Source organism: Vombatus ursinus, unplaced genomic scaffold (genome assembly GCF_900497805.2).
Source record: "Vombatus ursinus unplaced genomic scaffold, bare-nosed wombat genome assembly UNPS02014778.1, whole genome shotgun sequence".
In the NCBI taxonomy this organism is placed as follows: domain Eukaryota; kingdom Metazoa; phylum Chordata; class Mammalia; order Diprotodontia; family Vombatidae; genus Vombatus; species Vombatus ursinus.
The window spans coordinates 19,880,501-19,905,729 of NW_020954556.1; the positions used below are offsets into that span (position 1 = coordinate 19,880,501).

General features: G+C 36.6%; 1 protein-coding gene across 2 annotated transcripts in view; it reads right to left on the bottom strand.

The window, feature by feature from the left end:
* Positions 1-13,381: 13,381 nt before the first annotated feature.
* GFPT1 (glutamine--fructose-6-phosphate transaminase 1) overlaps positions 13,382-25,229 on the bottom strand; it is a 58,881-nt gene continuing 47,033 nt past the window's right edge. For both annotated transcript variants that reach the window (XM_027865227.1, XM_027865226.1), the window contains 5 exons: positions 20,494-20,608; positions 20,044-20,171; positions 17,989-18,156; positions 15,951-16,112; positions 13,382-13,899 (listed from right to left, as the gene is read on the bottom strand). In XM_027865227.1, coding sequence (XP_027721028.1) covers positions 13,855-13,899; positions 15,951-16,112; positions 17,989-18,156; positions 20,044-20,171; positions 20,494-20,608 — 618 coding nt within the window. In that variant the 3' untranslated portion in view covers positions 13,382-13,854. The remainder of the gene's footprint in view (positions 13,900-15,950; positions 16,113-17,988; positions 18,157-20,043; positions 20,172-20,493; positions 20,609-25,229) is intronic.

Genomic DNA, 25,229 nt, shown 5'->3' on the forward strand with positions numbered 1-25,229 from the left:
TTAAGACCAGCATTCTACCACTGTTACTGCATGTCAGGGAAACTCAGAATACAAGTCGTTAAATATATATATTTTCTTAACTATCACATGGAAAGCAATGGAAAGGCATGTGGGATGGGCAGGGCATGAGCAGGCTACAACATATAATCAAGGAACTTCAAAGAACAATAGTAAAAATGTCATCAATGGGGCAGCTAGGTGGTGCAGTGGATAGAGTACTGACCCTGGAGTCAGGAGCACCTGAGTTCAAATCCGGCCTCAGACATATAACACTGACTAGCTGTGTGACTCTGGGCAAGTCACTTAACCCCAATTGCCTCACCAAAAAAAAAAAAAAAAAAGTCATCAAGGAAAGAAGGGAGGGAGGAAAAACAAGCATTTATTAAGTGCCTACTATGTGCCAGGCACTGTGCTTTTACAATCTTTATCTGATTTGCTGAATTTACTCTGTGGCAAACTTATGGGAGAACATGGACAAAAGTAAGACAGAATGGACAGGTTGCAATCTGAAATGCTGAGAGAAATAGCCAAATCTTTGAAATCAGAGATTTATTTGAGTATTTTAGAGTATTCCCAGTGCCTAACTTATAGCAGGTGCTTGATGAATTGAATTGGCAAGAGCCAGTATGTCGGTCTCAAGTCTCTCCCAGTTGTAATAGCAGTTAGGAGGTGCAGTGGTTAGATCACTGGATCTGGAGTTAGAAAGTCCTGAGTTCAAATCCAGCTTCAGATACTTACTGCCTATATGACCCTGAAAAAATCATTTAAACTGTTTGTCTCAGTTTTCTCAATTGTAAACTAGGGATAACAGCTTATCTTTCAGGATTGTTGAGGATTAAATTTGAATTTGTAAAGCACTTAGCATAGTGCCTGATACATAGTAGGTGCTATATAAATGCTAGCTATTACTATTGTTATTGTTGTCATAGAATATTGATAATAATGGCTAGCATTTATATTGTGCTGTAAGGTTTGCTATAGGCAGCTAGGTGATAGAACACTACCTGGAGTCAGGAAGACCTCGGTTCAAATATTGGTATTCACTAGCTGGATAACCCTGGGTAAGTCACTTTAACATCCCTCAGCCTCCATTTCCTCCATGGAGATAATAACACCAACTTCCCAGGTTTATTGTGAGGATAAAATGAGCTTTTGTAAAGCACTCTGCAAACTTTAAAGCACTACATAAATGGTAGCTAATATGTTATTTCATTTGATCTTAATAACCACCCTGGAAGGTGAGTTCTATTACTATCCCTATTTTATAGGTGATGAAACTGAGGCTGAAGGAGGTTAAAGTGACTTACCCAAGGTTACCCAACTAGTATCAGAGGCAGAATTTAAATTCAGGTCTTCCTGACTACAAGTTCTATAGTCCGTATCATAAGATCTCTTCCAGAACAATGTTATTCTATATTCTGGATCTAATAGGAAAAAGCATTAGAGTAAAAGTGAGATTTTTGTTTGTCCAAGAGACTAATGCATTTTTCAGAGGACTCTTTACAATTCTCCTATCAACCCCTGGTGTCACTAATTTGGGGTCACAATCCAAGGGTGGGAATCATGCTGTCGTGTATGTCATATTAAAGCTGAAACACTGGCTAAAACTGACATTAGCTCTCCAGCTTAGGAATTTAGAGAAGAGGAATTTGAGGCACTGAGAGCCAGCCCCAGCTGCCAAACCACTGGATGATTTTCCAGCTGCCTTAGTTCTTAAGTGATGAGTTGACCACCTAATGTGAAAGAGTAAACTAATCACTCACAATTTTGAGATTATAAAGGGGATGTGTGTGTGTATGTGTATATATATATATGTACAAAATGAGGCAGTCCAAATACCCTCTTTACCTAGTTCTTATGTTGATATTCAACCTTCCCTTCTAGAAGATTCTCATCCAGGCAGAAATAATTTTTACCAGGGAAAATGTTGGTAGGGATTTGTTCTCTCTAGGGTCCTGTGATATTTCACTACCCCGTTTCAATATGAAAAGCCTATTTTCAACTCAACATTTAATAAGAATCTATAATATACTAATAATAGAATCTATACTATCTATACTAATATAATATGCTATATATACTAATCACTCTGCTGGCCTAAAGTCAGATATCAGTGCAATCTGATAAGGAACAAAGATTACTGGGCAAGCTGGTGGTCAGGAGAAAAGGATGGGATGAACAAAAAGGAGTTGTAGAGGGTGCTGGTCAGATCAGAAGAGGAGGTCCTCAGGGAATACAAGATGGAGGAAGAAAAATGATGTCACCTGGAATAATGGAGAGGAATAAAGACCAGAGAAATTATAGAGGGAGGGGAAGGGAACTCTAGAAAGTTTCATTTTCTTGTTCCAAGCTCAGCTCAGGGACTGGGGGCTCAGTGCACAGCATATAGGCTTTTAAATTTCTAATGTAATTACTAACTCAGGATTAATCCAAGCCAGGAAAACAAATGTTACCATCCCATGAGTAACAGCACTAGATTGAGGTATAAGAAGGCGTTATACCACTACATAAGAAGTTAAAAGGTCAGTTGCTTCTCAGAAAATAAGAAATCGAACAAACTCTCATTAATGGTTTTCCAAAGAAAAGGTTTTGTATTTGGCAAATTATAGCAAAAAGTAGATTAGAGAGATTTTACCTTGGAGAATTAACATTACTCTCTAAGCAACAGCTTTAACTTTAAATATAGTTTCTCAACTGCTTCAACACTCTGAGTTATCAAGCATCTGTGGACACTTGGTTTATGGTTTTTAATGAAGCCAGAGTTGTCAGACTGATGTTTCCATGGGCACATTGGCTTCATTCAGTTCTTCTGGACACAACCTGACTAGCTAACCACTTTTTGATCTGTGCCCTTGAACACAAGAGACACTCAGAGCATGCAAGTAACATCATAAATACCCTGAGCTCATTCTGAGGAGCTCAGAATGAGAAAGGACATCAGAGACTTTGCATGTCTAACTTGCATATGAATAGGAGCACCCTAACACCCTCCACAACATTCCTCACAGGTGGTCGTCCACTGCTATTTACATCACTTCTATCCAAGGATGAAAAACTCACTGCCTCAACCAACTCACTGAGTCCACTTCTGATCAGGTCTAATTGAAATAGAATCTGATTCTCAGCAATTTCTACACATTTCTCTGATTCAGTTTCATCTGCTCTCCCTCCTTAAGATGCTTCAACTCACCTTAAGTCTTTGGCTCTTGTCAGCTCTCCTGAATACAATGGTTTTTGCTTACACACCAAGTTGGTCCAGGTCAAAGATATATGGTCTTTGACCTGAACTGACCAGTTGCAAGGTTTCTATGTAGCCCTATCCTGGGATGGCCTCTGTGGAGGCCTCAGCAATGTCAAGGGATCAGCACCTTCTGTAAGCTACTTATGTTATCTCCAGCTTTCCATCAGCACACAGCCTCCCTCAAGGCCCTGTAGGTGTGGGTATTAAGAATTACAGCTTTTCACAGCTCTTCCTAACTTTCCAGTCTTCTCGTGGTTTACTCCCCTCCACATTTTACAACGCAGTCACATTGACCTATTTCCTGTTCCTCACACACAAGACACTATCTCCCATCTCTGCTTCTTTGTATTAGCCATCCATCACACCTGGAAGGCTCTCCCTCATCACCTCCACCTAACAGAATCTTTGGCTTCTTCTGTGGGCTCAACTTCCCTCTAACATTACCATGTGCCTAATTTGCATGAATATTGCATATACCTACATATGTATTTCTTTTCTCTCCCAGGAGAATATAAGTCTCTCAAGGCCAAGAGCTATTAGTGGTTTGGTTTTGTTTTGTTTTTTTTAAATCACATACAGTGAATCTTAGCACAGCGTGTAGCACTGGTTAACTCTTGCTCTCAGAACCTTTATTACTTCTCTCCATCTATGCTCTATACCTCTTGGCTATTGTCCACTATTCTTTTTCCACTCTCTTTTTTTCCTTCCTTTACTAAGTAGCTTTTCTGCATATCTATCATCATTACTGGGAAATTTCAAATCCTGTTACTAAAGGGTGACCAGTAAAGTTACCTCTGCAACCAAAATGCAGTATATTTTTTAATTTAATTTTTAAGTCCTTTATGTGACAATGACAATTTTTGTGCAAGTAATAAGACATGAAAGGGATGTAGGATGGTGATGCAGAGAGACTACAGAGTGAGAGCCAAAGTGAGCCAGCAGTATTAGCAATATAAAAAGTTTTAAAACCCCTTTGGCAAGACAGAAAAGGTTAAGAATCCACTGCTCCTCATCATTTTGTGCAAGTCTTTCCAAGATCAATGAACTAATCATTTCTTATAGCATAGTAGTATTCCATCACAACCACATGCCACAACTTGTCGAGCCATTCCCCAATCGATGGGGGATCCCTGCAATTTCCAGTTCTTTGCCACCACAAAGAGAGTTGCTATGAACATCCCATTCACATGCAAAGTTATAATTACTATTTGTGTATTTCCCTCCATCTTATTTTTACTATATTTTTTTTGTTCTTCTTGTTGTTGAGGTAATTGGGTTAAGTGACTTGCCCAGTCACACAGCTAGGAAATGTTATGTGTCTAAGGTTGGTCTTGAACTCAGGTCCTCCCGTCTCCAGGCCGGTGCTCTATCCACTGTGCCACCTAGCAGCCCCTACTATTTTCTTAATTGGCCTCTAATTTTACCCTATTCCTGTTACCTTATCTTCTCCCTACCCATGATCTTTCACTTTACTCATACCGAGAGTACCCTCATCCTCTCCCCCACCCCCAATCTCAATCCACACACCCCTCCAAAAGTCCCCCCATCTACTCAAGTACACACATTCCTCTAAAAGCCCCTTCCCCATCCTCTCCCCCAATCTCAATCCACACACCCCTCCAAAAGTCCATGCATCCTCTCAAATACACTATGCACTGTGCCACCTAGCAGCCCCTACTATTTTCTTTCTTGGCCTCTAATTTTATCCTATTCCTGTTACCTCTCAAATACACACATCCTTCTAATACGCCTTTCCCCACCCTCTCCCCCATTTTTCTCACCTTTCCAGATGTACATGTTATTTCCTCTTCAATCCAGATGAGAATAAGATTCCACCATTACCAGCCCTCCACTCTCACTTGCTTCCTCTGTATTCTTTTATGCCCCATTTTCATAATATAATTGATCCCTTTTGCCTTTTCTTAACCAATTTTGTGAGCAGAACCAAGAGAACATTGTATACAGTAACAGCAATATTGTTTAAGAATGACTTTGAGGAACTGTCATTTTCACTATTTTAAACAAACAAATTAAAAATTAAGGACATATGAAGAGAGGCGCTATCTACATCCAGACAAAGAACTGATAAGATATATACAATAATTTTACACACACACACACACACACACACACACATACCTAATTTGTGTCTAATGGTAGCCGTCTCCAGGGCGCATGAGAGAGGGGAGGAAAAAAGGGGGGGAAAAATAAATATAACTTTGTTGTATGTTTGGAGGGAATAGCAAGTTGTACAAGGGTTTGTACAAGATTTGTACTTTTGTGTGTAATCGTCTTTTTTATTACTGAGTTACGGAAATGTTTGTTTTGTTCCCTGAAATGAAAATAAATTTAAATGTGGAGGGGGGAGGATGAGGAATGGCAGAAGAGATATAGAATGATAGTGGGAATGGAAGAATCAAGTGAGATTTTTTTTCAGGATGGGGGAGACATAGGCATGTCTATAGGCAGTAGAGAATGAACCAGCAACAGAGAGACTGAAGTTAAGTGATAGCCTGGAGATGACAGACAGACAGTGCAGTATAGTCTTAATTTTGATTTCTATTCAGTTTTAAATTTTACAAAACCCTTTTTTCACCATAGCCTGGAGGGAGGTAAGAGGTGAAGTAATTTGCCCAAGACCATAAAGCTACTAAGTGTCAGAGACAACTATTACTTGAATTAGGCTCTTCTGATTCTGAGAGAAATGTGAACATATTCTAGTCATATCTTTCCCCACTCATAATTAATGGTACATGAGACAAATAGCGAGTTTTTTTCCTGGGCATATATGTTGGCTTTAGGGTATTTTATCGTGTATTTGTATATACACAATTGTATATTATTGCATATTCCATGGACTTGGAAATTGACCATTCAATTGTCAAAACATTAATAGCTAATTCACCCAACTAATTCACTTAGCACCTAAGTATTTAGTTCAAGTATGTTCTTTCCAAGGCCATGTTAACATACAAAATATAATCAATAATATTACATTGTCCTTTTAGCCACTTAATATGAATGTAAAGTGCTCCTCTTCTGAAGATCTTTCAATAAGGAAAAGCTATCTCAACTTCATGGAATGCAAAGCTGAAGAAGAAAGAGAAATATTGCTACTAGAGACTTCAAAGGAGACAACAGCTACACTGGAAAAAGAGTCAATGACACATTTCAGTTTACATATCAATTCTCTACATGTAGATTCTTCTCCTCCTTTAGGCTCAGGTGGTCATATACCTGAGAGAGTAAAGGTGAAAGGCCAACCTTTTATACCAGAAATTCTTAACCTTTTTTGTCAGGGCTCCCTTTGGTAGTTAGCCATGGACCCCTTCTCAGAATAGTGTTTTTAAGGGTATAAAATAAAATATATAGGGTTACAAAGGAAACCAATTATGTTGAAACGGTTATAAAAAAAATGTTTAAGTGATATAGCTCAAGTTAAAAACCCCTGCTTTTAACTCTTCTAAAAAGGCAGCCAACATAGACATCCAATCATGTCACAAAATGAATCCCATTTTTCCATTGCACATAAGTGCACTAAACTTTCTCTTGTTTCCACCATCTTGCTCTTTCATGTCTCTCTCCTCCCACAAGTCTTTCAAAATATGTCTTTTCAACTTACGCAAGTTGACTGGCTACATAAAAACATTATAGAACAGTTAAATATAGCTCATTCAAAGATCAGGACTTAATGAGGAAATTAAAGAGGTAACACTCCATAGACCACATCCTGCCATAGTTTGGGGTTGTAATATTATGATCCTACACAGTATTACTGTGCCTATTATCTTTTCATTACATTTAATTAGGGGTGGTATTATAGTTCAAAGAATATGCCTAAAAAAATCACATTGCCCAGTTCCTTTGTACCAATTAAAACATTTCTGTCATCTCAGAATTGGGAAGGACTATAATTTCACTATAAAGATAGAGAAGCTCAATGCCTACTTCCCCTCAGTCTCCTCAAAGACAATTGCTTAGTCAAAAAGAATCTCAAAATTTCCACCGTAAAGACTAGTCTTATTTTAAGAAAATTACTTTTAGGTTTTCAAAAAATACTATGTAACTGATCATTTTTCAAGGGGCTAAAACAAAGTATAGTCCTAAAAACATTCAATGTGGGAAGTAGTTAATGGAACTACGGATAAAATGTGATGTTCTGAATGCTATAAACAGGAAACTGTAAAATTCAGGAGTGAGAAAAGTTTAACTACTTAGTAGCATATAGGTAGAGAGGGGACAGAGACATATTGTGTGGAAATTCTCTACAAAGAGACACATTAATCCTTTCAAACCAAAAATTTTTTGTACACTATTAAATAAAATGAATCACTCAAACCCCAGGAAAACACTACTTTAAGACTATAGGCTTTAAAGCTGAAAAGGAACTTAGAGATGATCTAGTCTATAACTTACCCAAAGTCACACTGATAATAATAGACCCAGGTTGCATATCTGTCTTTAGATTCTAAATCCAGTGATCTTTCCATTACACCATGGCTTGTTAATAAAAATGGTGTTTTAAAAAAAAAAAAGCAATATTATGTTTAATAGTTGCCCCAAAAAGCTTTTACTTTTAAAATTTTTTTAAATGTTTTATTACTAACAGCAAATTTAATGCTCTGCTTTAAGTAGATAACTGCCAAGAATGCCTACCATACAGAACCTACAGAGTAATAGTTCTGCTCCCCGAATATCTTTAAGCCATGCAAATAACCAAATCGGCTAACGTGGCAAGAGCACTTTTTCATTACAGCTATAATAACCATACATTCTAACAAATAACTGAGATGTGATTTGAAGGTGCAAAATGCATATTGTGGGGTGCAGCACCAAGAAGAACTCTCATGTTCTGCAAATGAACCTCTCTCCCCTTTGTTTATTTTTCAGTTCCTCAAATCAAAGATTCCAGTAGGTTTTGATTATGTTGTTTAGTTAAACATCAGATCTTTGAAAACACCATCAGCAGAGCGCTTGGGATGGACATTCAGAATTGGAGGACTATACCGGAAATCAAATTATGCACAGACAACATTCTGAATACAGTACACAACCTGTAACACAATTGCAAAAGTATGTACTCGTTGACTACCAACAACATGTTACTTCCAAATGCGGTGATTAGTGAGTTTTTAGTTACCCCAGCATACTCCTGACAATTTAACATGAAGAAGGCATAAGCAATTGGGTCTAAAAGTGAAACATTCATGTCAAAGAACAGGAACCGAGGTCAATAATAAATACACCAAGACAAGACAGATACTAAAATATCCATGAAGTACACAATAGCCAAAGGAAGGTTTTGTTTAGGCAACTCTTATGTCTAGCCATTGCAAGGTGAGGAAATCTAATACCACCTTTTCTATGACTGATACAACTGGCATGGCAAGATGCTAGATGATTCAAATATTCCATGTCTTTAACACATGACTTTTTTGACATCAAGCTCACATTCACACAAGTTAATGCAATATCACTGATAGGGTCACTATTTTAATTTTTAAACTCTTGGAGATTTAAATTTATATAACTCTTATAATCGCCTAAGTGATTACCTAGGTTATTCTACCTTCCTGCTCTCAACATTTTTTCTCCCCAAACCACTTCCCTGGTGGATTGAAGACCTGAGTTAAATTTAGAAAGCTAAAGAGGAAATAACGAATGGTACTACAAAGTTAAAATGATCTTTAAATGTTATAGGAAAAGTTGATAAGTATTTAAATGTGCTTACTCCATAATCGATCAATGAGACTCTCTAAAACAAAATAAACTAGTCTAGTGATATTTATAAAACTTGTACACAGGGAAATAGATTAACTCCTAAATTTGTGGAAACCCATTGAGTTGTCTACCTCTTTTCCTTTACTTCAACTGTCACAAATTCACTTGAATCACTACCATAAAATTATGTAACTTGTATCATAGTTAAAATGGTTACCAGCAGAGTTCTAATTTCTAGAACCAAGTAAAAACCTGAGTAAATATGAATGTAAATATAGGATTTTCTACTATGAGACAAGATTGTCTTTTTTTAAAATAGCACTTATAATAGCTGTACTACCAAAATGATCCCACTTTCATATCAAAATTAAATGGTTCTTTTTTAGTAGGACTTTCATGTGAAATTACTTTAAATTCATGAATGGTAGTAGATAGCTGTTGTTCTGAGTATCTTACAACATGCACAAATTCATAGCCTTTGACTAATCCAATTTTTAAAATGCCTACTTATTTGGTGTGAATATTCATTTCACTATAAATTCCACCCTACTCCCAAAAGCTATAACTATATTTTAAATGAATAAGTACTTTTACTTTTTTTTTTTTTTTTGGTTGCTTTTTGACTGTTTTCTTTAGGTCTTTTGGGAATTCTTGTTGGGCTCATGTCCAATCTACATTTTCTTTGAGGCTTTGATTGCAGATATTTTCAAAATGTTTTCTTCTGAGTTTGTGTCTTGAGCTTCCTGGACACCTTAACTTTTTATGGTCAGGTTTTTATTGTTGGCTCATTTTTCCAGTCTCTTTCTTGACTTTGAGCTTTTTGTTGGAATTGGGTTCTGCTCACCTCTGGAGGAAATGACTGGGCTGAGATTTTGCTTTTACAACTCAATTTGGGAGCCTACAGGTTTCTGGTGCTTCCAGCGTAGTGTGATCCAGAGTGGTAAGGTCACTGCCCTCCTTAACTGTGCTCTGGTCCTTACACAGGTAAAGTCCCTGGCTCCCTCATTCTCTGCCCTGTAACTGCAACCCAGAATGGAGCAATGAGCAACAGAGCTGCCAAAGAGCCCCTGATTTTGTGCCCAGTGCTAGTACAAGGGTGCCCTGGAACTTTTTTCTGACCAGGAGTGCCGTCAGTGTCATCCTTTTTGATCCCTGGGTGCTACTGATACCTCATAGCTCATGGCCACTTCCATGTTCCACTTCTGGCCAGCTCCTACCCCATTGTCCATAGAACTCTCTTAATGTCCTCCTAAGCTGCCCTGGACTGGAATGGACTCACTGTGACAATACTGGCTTTCCCACTCACAATTCTGCTCAGTACTTTCTGTGGTCATTTTGGAGGCAATGTTTTGGGGAAAATTTAGCAGTTACGTGTGACCTTTCACTCTGCTGTCTTGACTTTACCCTAGAATAAATCCTTTTCACAATACAACTCTATTCTAGCACATCTCTTCTCTTGCTTATCCAAAAAAATAGCAACTACTTGACTATTACTCAAATATGCTTAAAAGACAACAACGTGTACAGATGGAACTCATATTAAACGAGAAAGTATCCTTATCAACTTACACTGTGCCTTGCACCAACTATATGAAGTCTGTAAAACATGGTGATTTATTCACACTAATTACCTTAACACCAATAAAATGGACATAATACTTCTACTATGTACTCATGAGATTCACTTTGTAAATGTTAAAGTAATATATAAATATGTATTCTTATTAACATATACCTTAGTGTTCACCAAATAAACCAATTAATTTCTCAGTAAATAAAACTACAGTGAGTAGGGAGAAATCATTTCTCTGGCTTTATAGTAGTTTCAAGAACAAAGTATTTTTCACTATCTTTTTTTGTCATCTAACTTATAACTGACCCTATTTTGAAGTGTGTGTCTCATTTCTATAAATTGATGACTATCTTATACTTATAACCTATCAAGAATCCTTAGTAAAGTTAAGAATAGAAGGAACATTGAAAGCTTACACATAATATCATTTATTCAAAATATCAAACCACCAAAAGATCTAATAAAAACAAATTTCATGTAAAGCTTTTAATGCAATTAAATATGTTTATTGACTGGGATGGAGCCTGAACACTACTTAATAAAGGTTTCTCCAAATCTCAATCTATAATAGAACTACCTAGTTATTTCTATTCATGTCAACTCTTTCCCAAAATGCCAGTGTCAATAAACATAGGCTGAATTTCTTGCTCTTATTGAAGACACCAGAACTCCTAATAATCTCAATTTTTAGGCCAATCTCTGGGAACACAAAAGACAACACACAATTTCAACTTTGTAAAAACTGAAATTCCTAAATTTCAATTTTTTCCACTATAAATATTAATAAAAGAGCAACAAGTATTCCAGAGGAAGAAAGTGAATTTCCTTAATTTTCCTGTCTCACTTTAACAAGTTAAATATGACAAAACACTGAGAGAAAAGGAATTAACCAAACAACATAAGATATTCTCCTTCCCCCTCTCCCCCAATCGTAATCAAAAATGTACTCCTACAACAATCCACAAGCATTTCTTAAGCACTTCCTATGTTCTAGGCATTGTACTAAGGTTGGGGACACAAATGCAGAAATAAGATAGTTCTTGTTGTTAAGGAACTTACTTTCAAACCATGAAGTCATTGATTTCTACAAATGTGATACCTACTATGTTCAATTCATACATTAACTAACATTAGGCGTAAAAATGTATACTATACACCTCTCCTATCATGCATTCCTTCTTCTCCTTTACTTCTTATTGCCTTAGTTCAGGCTTTCATTTTCTCCCACACAGATTTTGCTGGCTCCAGTGTCAGGTCCTCTTTCAAATTTATTCTTAGACATAGCTGCCAAAGTCATCTTCCTAACGTACAAGTCTGATCACATTTCTTCCTGCCCAAAAGTCTTCCTAGTCTCCTCACCCACTGCCTACAAAATAAACTATAAACTCCTTAGCCTAGCCCTCCACAATCTAGCTCCAACTTACCCATGGCCAAACTTTATTCCATATAATTCCCCTTGGTACACTGTACGTTTCAGTCAAATTAAACTTCCTCCTATTCCTGACTGCATCCTGCCCTCTTTCACCTCACTACCCTCCATATAGATTCCCTCAATAAATAGCTTTGTATGCAATGATATTCCCAACTCCAAGCTTTTGCTTCTACCTTGAATTTCTCAAATTAGATTCCAATTTGTAGAATCTTAGAAAGCAAAGCCTCTATGGTGCAGAGGAAAGTGCTGACCTACATAGGCAGGCAGAATGAGCATCCTCTTAGAGGGGTTTCTGAAACCAATGAAATCACTACTGCAGTCTTTATCTCTATTCAACTTTAATTTACGGTATATGTCTTCTACCCACCCCACTAGATTTTAAGTTCCCTCGAACAAGGGCTTTCATTTTTATCTGTGTGCTCCAACATCTAATACAAGGTATTTCTTGTGCAAAATAGCTGCAAAAAATGTTTGTTGAAATTGAAATTAACTTCTTAGCAGTTTCGATTTCTGGGATTAGACCAGTTGAAGACAGTGCAAAATTATTTATGTTTCCTTCATTACAAATTTATCTCCCAGGAAATGGATATAGAAAACACAAAGGGTAAAGTCCAAGAAATATTGAATATGATGCAATGTAAACAAACCCTTGGCATATGTAAATATAAACATGTACAGTTTTGTTCAGTCAAGCCTTCTCAGTGCAATTCCAGATGAAGTCAGATCGTAACTAAAGGAACTGCAGTCCCTCTAAATTCTCTTCACCCATAAGCTGCCAAACTGGCACCAAGGAACTAGAGGAGTTTGATACAACTAAGCACTTAAATGTAGATATGTCATTGCATGAGACTCTTCAAAGGGCTTGCAGAAGAGGTTATTATTGGTGACAGTTTCATGCTTTCATGGTTTAGAGGCTCCACATTAGGCACACCAGTACTGATAAGATCTGCAAACATTTGATAGCATTCCTAGTCTGTTTTCAAGAACTAGTTAAATAAGTAATTCAGTTGCCATGAATACAGGACATCAGTACCACAAAAATTTAAAACAGCTGTATTTAGTCATATAGGTAAAGGAAAAGCATCCTTAATAAGTTTGTACTGAATTTCAATGAAAAATACCACTATATTCTGGATTTTCTGTAGGCTAACCAAAAGCAGCTGAGATTTTAGAGCTGCACTATGAAAAGCTTACAAGTTATTTGACATTATTCAAATTGTTCTGTTTGGATTAGAAAAACCTGATGTCTTAATATATAACTTCTCCTAAATTCTTACTACCTGTAGATTACAATAAGCAACATCTTTGGGAAGTTAAAGTGTTAAATACTAAAACAATTTAGTCAACAAAATTTTCAGCTTACAAGTTTTACAAATTAAAAACAAAACCAGTTTCAAAATAAATCAAAGCCACACATCGTTATATCTCCTTTAGTAAAGTTTGAATGTAGTTTCCAGGTATTGGCACGTATCAACACTGGCTTTGGGTAATTCAATAAAATGCACTGTATCATTGGTCTGAAATGAATAAAACATGGCACAGGAAAAACTTATTATTTAATAAAATAAAACCCTCTTCATAGGCCCAAAACTTAAGCCTTAACAATCTTTTAAAGAAAAATGATAGTTTAAGACCTCTTCCTGACAGAGATTTCATTATTCAAAACAACAATAACAATAAAAATACGTGTTGGAAAAATAAGAAATCATTTTTACCGAAAACAAAGCCAAACAAAAAAGCCACCCATTAATTAAGTGGAAAAATAATAATAGTTGATAAATCTGGATTTAATGAAATAAGGCTAAAAGGGGATGATTTTTAAAATCAAGTTATTTGATACAAAAAAGCTTCTTTCACTGTTATCTCCTCCATTATTTCAGATGTACTTTATTCCACAGTAACAGATTTGGCCAGATTTCTTGGGAAATCAACCTATAATGAGAAGAGGGTAAAGATAAAACAACAAATTGAAGGTTATTTTCTAAAACAGAAATTATACTCTGGCTTTTTTCAATGCTATTAACAATCCCTTCAAAAATCTTTTCAGCGAAGGCCCTAAAAACTGCTCTATTCCTATAAACAAGCTTTCCCTTACATTAAATAAAAATTATATCTATTCATTAGAAATTATACAAACTCCTACAGACAATCAAAAAAAGGTAAATTTATCCTAAATCCCACAAGTCTAGTCAAGGCAAGACAAATTTAAACAATGTAATTAATGTGGGGGGAAAAGTAATTTGTAAAGTATTTTGCTAGGTCATTAGCAACATCATATCTATTTTCTTCTGACAAAAGGAGACCATTTCCTTGTATCTGTAAAATAAACTATGATAACACCAACCATTATGAACATACGAGGAAATACCTAAGAAATAATAGCTGATCAACTTATAAACTTCATGTCAGAAAGTGATCAAATATGTCATTTCATGTTTTTCTACCAAAACTTTTTTTGAGGAAACTCAAGATACTGAAATGGATGTGTGATCTTATCAACCTGCATGTTCCCTTCAGTGACAGAGATTATAATCCACCTATGCTCACTAATCCCTTACTTTCTTTCAATATCTTGAGAATACCAGTATTAAACAAAACATGCTAACCATCTGTCAACTCTCACTCTGGCCACAATACTAGCCCTTCTTTTTGTATATAAATTTCCTTGATTACAGCTTTGCCCCTACTCCTTTTCAAAGTTCCTCACTGATTTTATGTTGCAACGTGCTCACATCCACTAGATACCTCTCCATTGTCCTCTATGATATTCACTTTCAGTTCATCACAGGCTGCTACGTTCCATGTTTCACAGGTATACAACAGTACCAGCAGAGCACTGCTATTCAAGAGACAGGCAGGCTGCCTTTGTTTCTGGGAGAAACTTTGAGCCATTAAGGGAACTCTGCAATTTCCTGAAGGCAATCAGCCTGTTCTTCCCCAGCTGAATTCTGGACAACTTGTCCATTTGTGCTATCCATCCCCGATACACACAGTGATAGACAAATTTCATAGGTTATCTATCCAACTAGAGTTATAATCTGGGGAACAGACATGCTTCATCGACTTGATCTTTGACCTGTGGATGGTCAGGACAGAGTCTCTGAGGAAGCACTACAAGGTTCTGAAGTTTGATGCTCATCATCCACAAGGAATCTGTCTTCAACTCAGATTAGATGCTCCTTTATCACAGTGGCCAACACCTTTGCCAAGCAAACATCTCCCTGTTTTATAAAGCCTCACCTAGTGTTTGTGATCATAGGGAGCTGATTCAGCGATGACTTTAACCCTGGTTAATTATCATCATGATTACACGCTTTTTTCTATCTGGTCAAATATAAACAATTTCATTTCTTGTGATGATACTCTGTGTTTGCTACACCCAGTACCTACAAAATTTTTCTTGAAGAAAATATTCAAGATGTAGTAAGAATGTGGAGATTGATGGTGATTCAGTTTCTCCAGTGCTGTGTCCACTGCAAGGTCACTGGAGAGGATCTCACATCTAGAGTAAGTTCCAAGAGGCAAGCTAAAGTTTACAAAGGGCTTAAACATTGTGTGATTCTGTGAAATCTCTACCCTCTTTTCTGCCACTCTGACACCATTACTGTAGAAGAAGCAAAAGACAGCACAGGACTGAAATCTAGTTTGTATTTTTTTCTTGTTTCATGAGTTGATAAAGAATACATCATTAGTTACAGCCTCTTGATGATGGGGAAAAGAGTAGAATAAAAATCCATAAATGCCTTTGCTAAATGTTAGTGTTATATGAAAAACTTATAAAAATTTATTAGGAAGATCTGGTTCAAGTTCCACCTCTGAAACAAACTGGCTGTGTGTGGCCTTAGGCAAGACACTGACCTCGGTATCCTGAACAACTCTCTAAGGCGATAAGTGTATGAAAACAGAGGTCCCGTCTAAAATTTAAAAAGCAAGCAAGTAAAGAAACAAACAATACAAACATTTTGTAGTAGCCGGCCACTTACATCATATCCTCTCAGAACAGCAAGATGGAAAGCCAGTAGTTGCAAAGGGATGACACTGAGAATGCCCTGAAGGCAGTCCACTGAATGGGGCACCTTGATTGTCCTCTTAGTGTTCTTGATAGTCTCAGTATCTTCTTTGTCACAGATAATTACAGGTCGTCCCTTTAAAAAGAAAAAAAGAAAGAAATTTAACCAAAAAGATATAACAAAGACACTGGGGAAAAAAAGATTTAGAAAACAGGACTTCTCCCTTCCATCCCTATTCTCATTTAATATGAAATTCATCTAACTGGTAATTTTGTTGTTGTCATCTAGTCGTTCAGTTGTGTCCAACTCTTCATGACCATGAGGACCATACTGTTCATGGGGTCTTCCTGGCAAAGATATTGGAGTGCACTGTCATTTCCCTCTCCAGTACATTAAGGCAAACAGAGATTCAGTCACTTGCCCAGGATCACACAACTATTAAGTGTTTTGAGGCCAAATTTGAACTCAGGTCTTCCTGACTACAGGCCCAGCATTCTACCCACTGAGCCATCTAGCTGCCCATCTAGTGATTAGCAGTAGCCATAAATGCATTTTTATCCTATTGGTTAAATAACGGTTGTTCAAAATATGATAAACCCAAAAATAAAATTTCTGTAAAAATAAATATATGCATACATATATCTTCATATATATACACACATACATATGTGAAAGACATAGAAAGAAAAATAAATCATACAAAATTAAGTATTAAAAAACTGTCATATCTGGGAAAAACTGCCTCTTGACATCTCCATCCCAGGCGTATTCAAGAAAGGACTGTTTTACCAGTTCTGCCTTCCCTCAGATGGCAATGCCTCACCCTCTGACTCTCACCCATCTCTTCTTGTACTACATTATCCTCCCCCACCATCTCCCAACAAAGAATTTACAGGCACCTTAGAACTAATAACAAATGAAAACTTCCCTACCCCCTCACCAATTCCCTTATTGTTTCTCCAAACCCATCTGCCTTTGCCATTTTAGGAGAGGATTCAGGCTCTCTGATGACGCTAAACTAAGAGTGCCAAGTATTCTCTGAAAGGAAAGCCCCCCACATGCGGTTTTGTAGCCAGGGAGCACTTGGCCTACAGAACTTCAATAGACGATTCATGGCCAAGCTAGCCAAGAAGGCTAACAAAGACCGACACTTTCAGGTTTCCTCTTGCCTTCCTCATCCCTTTTATCTCATTTCACTGACAGAACACCCACACACTCAATGAAAAGCAAGGAAATTCTCCATAAGAACCAACACCTCTGCCTCCCTTTCCATTTGTGACATCCCCACAAAGCCAATTCTAACAAGGACCTCAAGAATGCAAGCTTCGCTACAAAATATAAACTCTTTAAAAGGGAGTAAAGAGGAAGAAGGGAGTAGCTTCTAGGACAGTGCAATTACACATTGCAATGAGTTTTTATATAAACCAGATTTGGGCGGAAAGCACAGCCTATATTTAGACCAATGTGGTATCTCTGAGTACTTTCACAGAAGAGCAACTGATCCAAATTATAAAGAAAATTGTATTTATTTCTTTAGGAAAAGAGAAGTCAAATAGATTAAATAACCTACACTCCCCTGATAATATTAAAATCTAAGGTAGCAGCTTTCTTCCATAATAAAGAACTGAAAAATTAATTTAAGGGTATTAAATTCTTTTACTAAAGTCCTCCTCCGAAGCTTTATCAGAGTGAAAAGATAACTGTTTTTTTTTAAATTTTGTCAGCAAGCCTACACTAGAAAGGTCTTGAATAAAGCCCAGCAAGAGAAAACCAAGGTAACTAAATTTAGAGAAGTTATTCATAAGAAGAATGACACAAAATAATGAATTTTTCTTACTTCAGCATTCAAACTATCTATTAAGGCATGGATATGGGGCAATCAACATTGGTGAAAGTCCACACACAAACAACAATCATAAGCCAGTAAATTCTAACAAGGTTTTATTACTAAAACCTTTTATCTCCAAAGTGAATGAAAAAAACCAAGGCAGTACAATAGCATGGGACTTACCTGTCGAGCAACAACCTGCTGCAGAGCGTTCTGGCACTTGGCATATGTGTTATCCCTCATGATGATCATGATGACAGGCATCAATTTATCCACCAAAGCCAATGGGCCATGTTTTAATTCACCAGCTAAGATACCTTCTGAATGCATGTACGTGATTTCTTTGATTTTCTAATGGAAAAGAACCAGATGCATTAGTCTCTCATTTAGTGTTTCTTCTCTCCAGTTTTAAATAAAAAGAAATCTCATGGCATCCACTTATTAAGAGCTGCATCATCCTAATGTGGAGGTGACCCTAAATTTTCAAAGGCGATATACCAACAGGGCTTGAACTCTGGTAAGTCATACCAATTTAGAAAAGTTCCAACTATAGCCTCAGCTGAAGTATGCACTCCTGTTGTCAGAAGATCATGAGATTCATGAACAGAAAGATGGCAAAGAGACTTGAGTGCTGGAAATACAAAGTACAGCAATTGACAAGTCTCTGCTCTAAAGGAGCTCACAGTATAATGGAGTAGATAACATTCAAACAACTATGTAGAAACAAAATATATTCATTGGAGATAATTTCAGTGGGAAGGCAGTCAGATTAACTGGGACTAGGAAAGACTTCCTGGAAAAGGTGAGACGTTACTTGAAGCTTGAAAGAAGCTAAGAAGGACAGGCGTGGAGGTGAGGAGGGAGAGTTCTAGGCACGGGGGATAAGAAGTGAAAATAAGTTGAGTGATGAAGCGTCTTATATGAGAAACAGCAAAAGAAATATCACCTACATCAACAAATCCTACCTAATTTTAATCTACTACTTCACCTTTTCCAATGCCTGCATGTATACCATAAAGGTCTTCAAAATATTCCTATTCATTTTTAAACTTGGATAACTTAGATTGCAGGCATGATAGAAATAATCAAGAAACTGTATTCAAAATAAAATTCAAGTCCAGAACAAATTAATTACATAATCGCAAGCAATATGTAATTTCAAATCAAATATAGGGTACTCCTAATAAATGCCATACCCCAAAAAGATATTTTTAAAAGAAAAAATAGCTAGGTGGTCCAGTGGATAGAGCACCAGCCCTGAAGTCAAGAGGACCTGAGTTCAAATCCGGCCTCAGACCAAACACTTGACACTTAACTAGCTGCGTGACCCTGGGCAAGTCACTTAACCCCAAATGCCCCAACCAAAAAAAGAAAAAATGGGGAGGAGAGGTGTTTGCAGCCTTAAAAATCACACTGATTATAAGCTCAGGTATTATATAAGTAAGCTTGGGGTGGGGGGAAGAGAAGTACAACACATTTAAACCAATATAGAATTTTTATTCCAGATGCTATGAAAAAAATACACTGTATGGATGATGAATAATTGTGTCCTAAGACTAACAGAAATGAAGTCTATATCAGCAGTAAGGCTACAATTCAGCACTCATAAAAATTATTCATTATTTCAATGACTACATCCTCAATGATTGAAAGTTTTAAAGTTTTAAAAACTTTTAAACCAAGGGTTTGAAAAACACCCTATTTTGCTTTGTATTTATTGCTATCTAAGTTTGCAACTTTCATTTCCTCGCTTCATTTTTTATCTTCCCAACTAGATTTTAAATTGTGCCCACGAGGAAACAATGACGTAGAGCAGAAAGTACAACTAAAAGACAAAGTTCAAATCTCTCTTATGTTTACTGGCTAGCTGTGCTTCCCTTTCTTCTTCTGTATATGGGAGTTATTACTTGTACTACCTAAACCTGACTCAAAGCAAAGTGCTTTGTAAACTATAAGATGCCATAAAAATGAATTATTTTCATGCCTCCTACCTCCACTTAGTATACTGTAAAGAACAAAATACATCATGTGCAAGTTCACATTTTGCTCTTTTCGAAAGCCCAATCTTATGACAATGTATTCTTGTTCAAAATATACTTCCGCATTAAACACTTGGTATGTACTTGCTTGAAAGAAACTAAAAGATATATAAACATTCTGACAAGTTTTCAAATTCTCTAGTTCCAGATAAGTATTTATTGTTAAATTGATTTCAGAACAAATAAGCAGACCACTTACTAGGGCTCCTTCCAAGCAGGTAGCATAGTGATATCCACGTCCCATAATCAACACTGACTTTTGATGATAAAGTTCTATAGCCAGTTTCTGAATTTCATCATCCATGCTCAGTACTTCCTTTATCAAATCTGTTTAAAAAAAAAAAAAAGAAAAAAGCATTAAAGTCCAAGAAAAAAAAAGATTAACACACAACTGCACAGGTATATTCACAATGAAGAATTAGAAATAGTCACAAAAATGTCAGTTCTTATTCATTTAACTAACAGCTTGGTCAGGGGAAGGAGGGATTTCTTTCTCTGTGCAGCAAAATTTTATGCACTGTTTTAGAAGTTAATACTCCAGTGTATATAAGACAATTTCTCAGAAACAAATCACATTTCACCCATACTTATATCTCAGAAAACAGAATACCAAAGGATGAAAAAAATACAATATTTCACATTAACCTACCAGGCAACCCCTTCAAACCAAGCACGATTTCTTTACGTCTTTCTTGCATTGAAATCCTATCATCACACATCATGAGGGCAAACATCACCAAAGATACAAATTGGCTTGTATAAGCCTAAAATAAAGAGAAAATAAGAACATTATTTGTTATCACATTTTAACAATTTGGAGAAAGTTCATTTTTTTTAAGCTAGGGAAAAAAATACCTATGTAACTTGACATTGTAAGATTGTCCAATGTTTCAGGAATGGTGGGCAGTAAACTAAGAAATACAAAGGAGTTTGGTTGCTGCTCCCTATTCAAGATGTTTGGCAAATCATTTTATGTGTCTGTATTTCAATTTCCCCATTAAAGTAAAAATGCTTTAACGATATTATATTCATATGCATATGCAATACATGCTTTCTCTTTCCTGAGTACCTTCTAACATTCCTTCCAGTCCTGAATCGCTTGTGGCTTAAAAGATTAGCATACTAACATCTAAAATACATGTAAAAAAAATTTCATCATCTTCCCCCAATTAAGTATCACTTAGCTTCTACACTAAAATCAGCAGCATTCCTTATCTTCACAATCATTCAGGCTTACAACATTCACACCAAAAAAACAAAACAAAACAAAAAAAGAATTGATTTTGTCACTACATTATGATTTGTGTAAAAAAGACAAGAGGCAGTAGAGCTTGGAATCAAGAAGACCCAAGTTCAAATACAGCCTCAGACACTTACTACCTTGTGTGACCCTGGACAAGGAAGTCACTTAAAATCTGTTTGCCACAGCTTCCTCATCTGTAAAATGGGGATAATAATAGCATCTATCTCCCAGTGTTGTTATTAGGATCAAATGAGATAATATTTGTAAAAGCACTTGGCACAGTGATTGACATATAGTAACCACTATATGTTAGTTACTATTACTGTAAGTGCTTAATAAATGCTTTTCCATTTTTTCATTTATTTATTCTCCACCCAAAAGAAAATCATGATTCTCCCCTCAAGTTTGTGGATTTCCACAAAAGAACGTTTCTGGACACACAGTGGTATTCCACTATTCTAATTTATTAAGCATCTACTACATGCAAGGCACTATGCCATAGTTATAGATAGAATCAGACATATTACACTGCCTTCTAGGAGCTGACAACCTAGTAGAAATTTTGAGAGACCGTGAGTATAGTAGAAGGATGAAAAAATATAATATTCACATTAATCTACCAGGCAACCCCATCAAAGCAAGCACTATTTCTTTGCGTCTTTCTCCCACTGAAATCCTACCATCACACATTACTATACTAGATGTACAGTAAGGAGAGGTCTGGGTTTAAATTCTGCCTTTTAACACTTGCCAGTTGCATGACCACAAGCCATTCCACTTCCTCATCAGTAATAAATGATGAGTTAACACCATCGGTAACCTAACAGGGAGACCTACAGTGAGGCTCAAATTGAATAATGTATTGCTGTTGTTCTTCAGTCATGCCAGATTCATCGTGACCCCATTTAGGAGTTTCTTGACAAAAATACTGGAGTGGTTTGCCATTTACTTCTTCAGCTCATTTGAGAGATGAAGAAACTGAGGCAAACAGGGTTAAGGTAGCTACAAAAGAAGTTTTCAAAGTTTCAAATCTCTCCAAAAGGAAGATTCAAGAAGAAAAAGTTCCCTTCAAGCTGAGAAAGGGATGTCATCAATTAGGGAATGGCTACACAAGCTGTGGCATATAATTGTAATAGAATATTATTGTGCTATAAGAAATGGCAAGCAGGATGATTTCAGAAAAACCTGGAAAGACTTACACGAACTGATACAGAGTGAAGTGAACAGAACCAGAAGAACACTGTACACAGCAACAGCAATACCGTTTGATGAAGACCTGTGAATGACTTGGCTATTCTCAGCAACGCAATGATTCAAGACAATTCCAAAGGACTACTGATGAAGCATGCTATCCGCCTCCAGAGCAAGAACTGATACCAGCTGAATGTAGACTGAAGCATGTTATTTTTTCATTTTCTTTCATTTTTTTCTTTTATTGGAGTCTTCTGGTATGAAATTACTAATATGGAAAATATTTTACATAACTGTACATGTATAACCTCTATGATTGCTTAATCATCTAAGAAATGGGTAAGGGGAAGAGGGGCCAAGGGATAGAATATGCAACTCAAAACTTTAAATTTTTTTAAAAGGACTTCAAAACATCTTCTCCATCTAGCCCATTAAAATCAGAACAACATACCTCTGAGCCTTAGCTTTCTCTTTATGAACTGAGGGAGTTTAACCAAATGATCACTATAGTCCATTTGAGCTCCAATCACAATATATACTTAAATACCTTAGTATAAGGACAAGAGTTCAGCTGGAAAGGAAGACTATGATCCAGGAACTGAATGCATTGACAAAGGAAGGACAGTGTCCTACAGGCCAACAGGTAACAGTCACTAAAATCTAGATTGGGTAAAAAATGTGGATAGAGTTAACATGGAGGTGAGGTTACTGAGTAATGGTAACAAAGGGAAAGTCTTCAAGTGGCAATTTGAATCAAGAAGTAATCTAACCTCCTTCCTGGAACCAGTGAAGTAGAAAGCATGAGAGAAAATACTGGAAAGAGTATGGAGAACATGAGAGAAAGTACCAATACCGGAAAGGACAGACAGTAAGGGATGCAGTGTCATCCAGAAAGTCTGGTCTCTGAGTAGCAAAGATAGGACCACGATTGAAAATTTAAAAAAGAGTACAGGTCACCAATTCTTAAATGAAATAATGAAAGATTACAAAATACATTGTTTTTTAGCTATACCTAGTCTAGGAATTTATATTCTAGGAAAAAAAATCAACATAAAGGCAATAAAGTCATACAGAGGATCACTCTAAGATATGTTCTAGATGCAATCAAGGGTCAAAAGAGTAGGAAGAAGAAGGAAGAAGCACAAAATTTGGATTCTGAGGATCTTTATTCAAACCCATTTTGCTACTTCCTACTTGTGTTGGACAAGGAAAAATCTCACTAGGTCTCAGTTACCTCATTTACAAAATAAAAGGGTTACACTAAAAGACATCTCAAGATTCCTTTTAGCTTTAAATGCTATGACCCAGACAGGTGACTAGTTTCTCAAGTCCATGAATAAAATATTACTCTAAAGACAAAAGTATCCTGTGTTTGATGAATGGTGGTATTTCCATGCAACAGGGGATCTTAATTACAAATGCTTGGTGAACTCAGTAACTTTATCTCACATTATTCCATCCTAATCACAGCCTCAATTTCACATCTTCTCATTAATTAACAACGAACAACTCAACAAATTGCTGAATTTCATTGCCAACTTGCAGTTCAGAAAGGGTTTTATGAAAGAAGAACTCTACTGTAGTGCCACTGTATCAATCTGGATGAGCTCCTAGTTTTATGATTAGGTAGCTGGTACACAACAGATACAGTACTGGGCCTGGAGCTGGGAAGACAAATTTAAATCTAGCCTCAGATACTTACTAGCTATGTTATCCTTGGCAAGCTGCTTAGCCTCTGTTTGCCTCATTCTCCTCATTTATAAAATGAAAGCACCTACCTAAGAGTTACCATGAGGATCAAATGAGATAATATTTATAAAGAGCTTAGCACAGTGCCTGGCAGAGAAGGAGCACTTAATAAATGCTTGTTCCCTCCAATAATGTTATGAACAAAGTTAAATTTGAGACCTAATCCCCTAAACAATGTTTTCTTTGCTACACTTTTCCACGAATCTTGAGGAGAATACCTGAAGGTTATAAATTACTTATTGTTTACTAGTAATTCAATGATAAAATGATACTCTAAACACAAACAATTGAAGTATTTTAAATATCACTAAAAAATTACAGGGGGAGTTTGGGGGTTATCAGTAGAATGTTCAACTTTTATTCTTTTTTTCCTCATCTATAAAATGGGGATAATAATGATTATAGAAACTATATAAACCTATATACTACAAGCTGTCAAAATCCATATAACCAACATGAGCTAATATAAGCAAAATTCACTGCATATTACTCTACTTGGCTAGTTACTGACAAAGCTGGGTAGAAGCCTGGCATCTGGACAAAAAGAGTAGAACACTTTTTTCCAGGATAAGAAAATGCCACAGTAGCAGTTCTCTTCTTTTCTTCCCTTACCTTTTGAAATATGAAATTCTCAACAATGCAACTGAAGAATGTATGAGATGTTCTATTTTTAGCTAAAGAGAAACCTTAACTATTTGTCCAGGAAGTCCCCTATCCGTACTATATCCTGTTTCAATGCCAGATTTGTGACTCGTGTCAGTACTTCAACCATTGCTTCAATCTGGCTGGGCATTTTTAACACATATCACTGCTTCTATTTCTCCTTCCTCTGATCCTTACCCAGATGTCCCCCATCATGCTTCCTCAGTCACATTCATCAATTTGGATCCAAATGAAAGGATCTTGTCTTTTTTTTTTTTTTGCTGAAAAACTTTTCATTGTAGGTGGAGTGGGATAGCTGGACACAGTTTAGATGATTCCAATTTTATTGGCAACATCTAAAGCACCATAGTCTGGAGCAAGTCGGACATAGGCCTTCTCTCTCCATCTGGCCACGTCAATGTCTTGCAGCTTCCTTACTGCCTGCTTGGTCTGATGCTTGTTGGCGTCGACATCCACAATGAAGACATGGGTGGTGGTGTTCTCAAACGTCTTCACAGCAGACTCAGTGGTCAGGGAAAACTTAATAATGGCATCGTGAT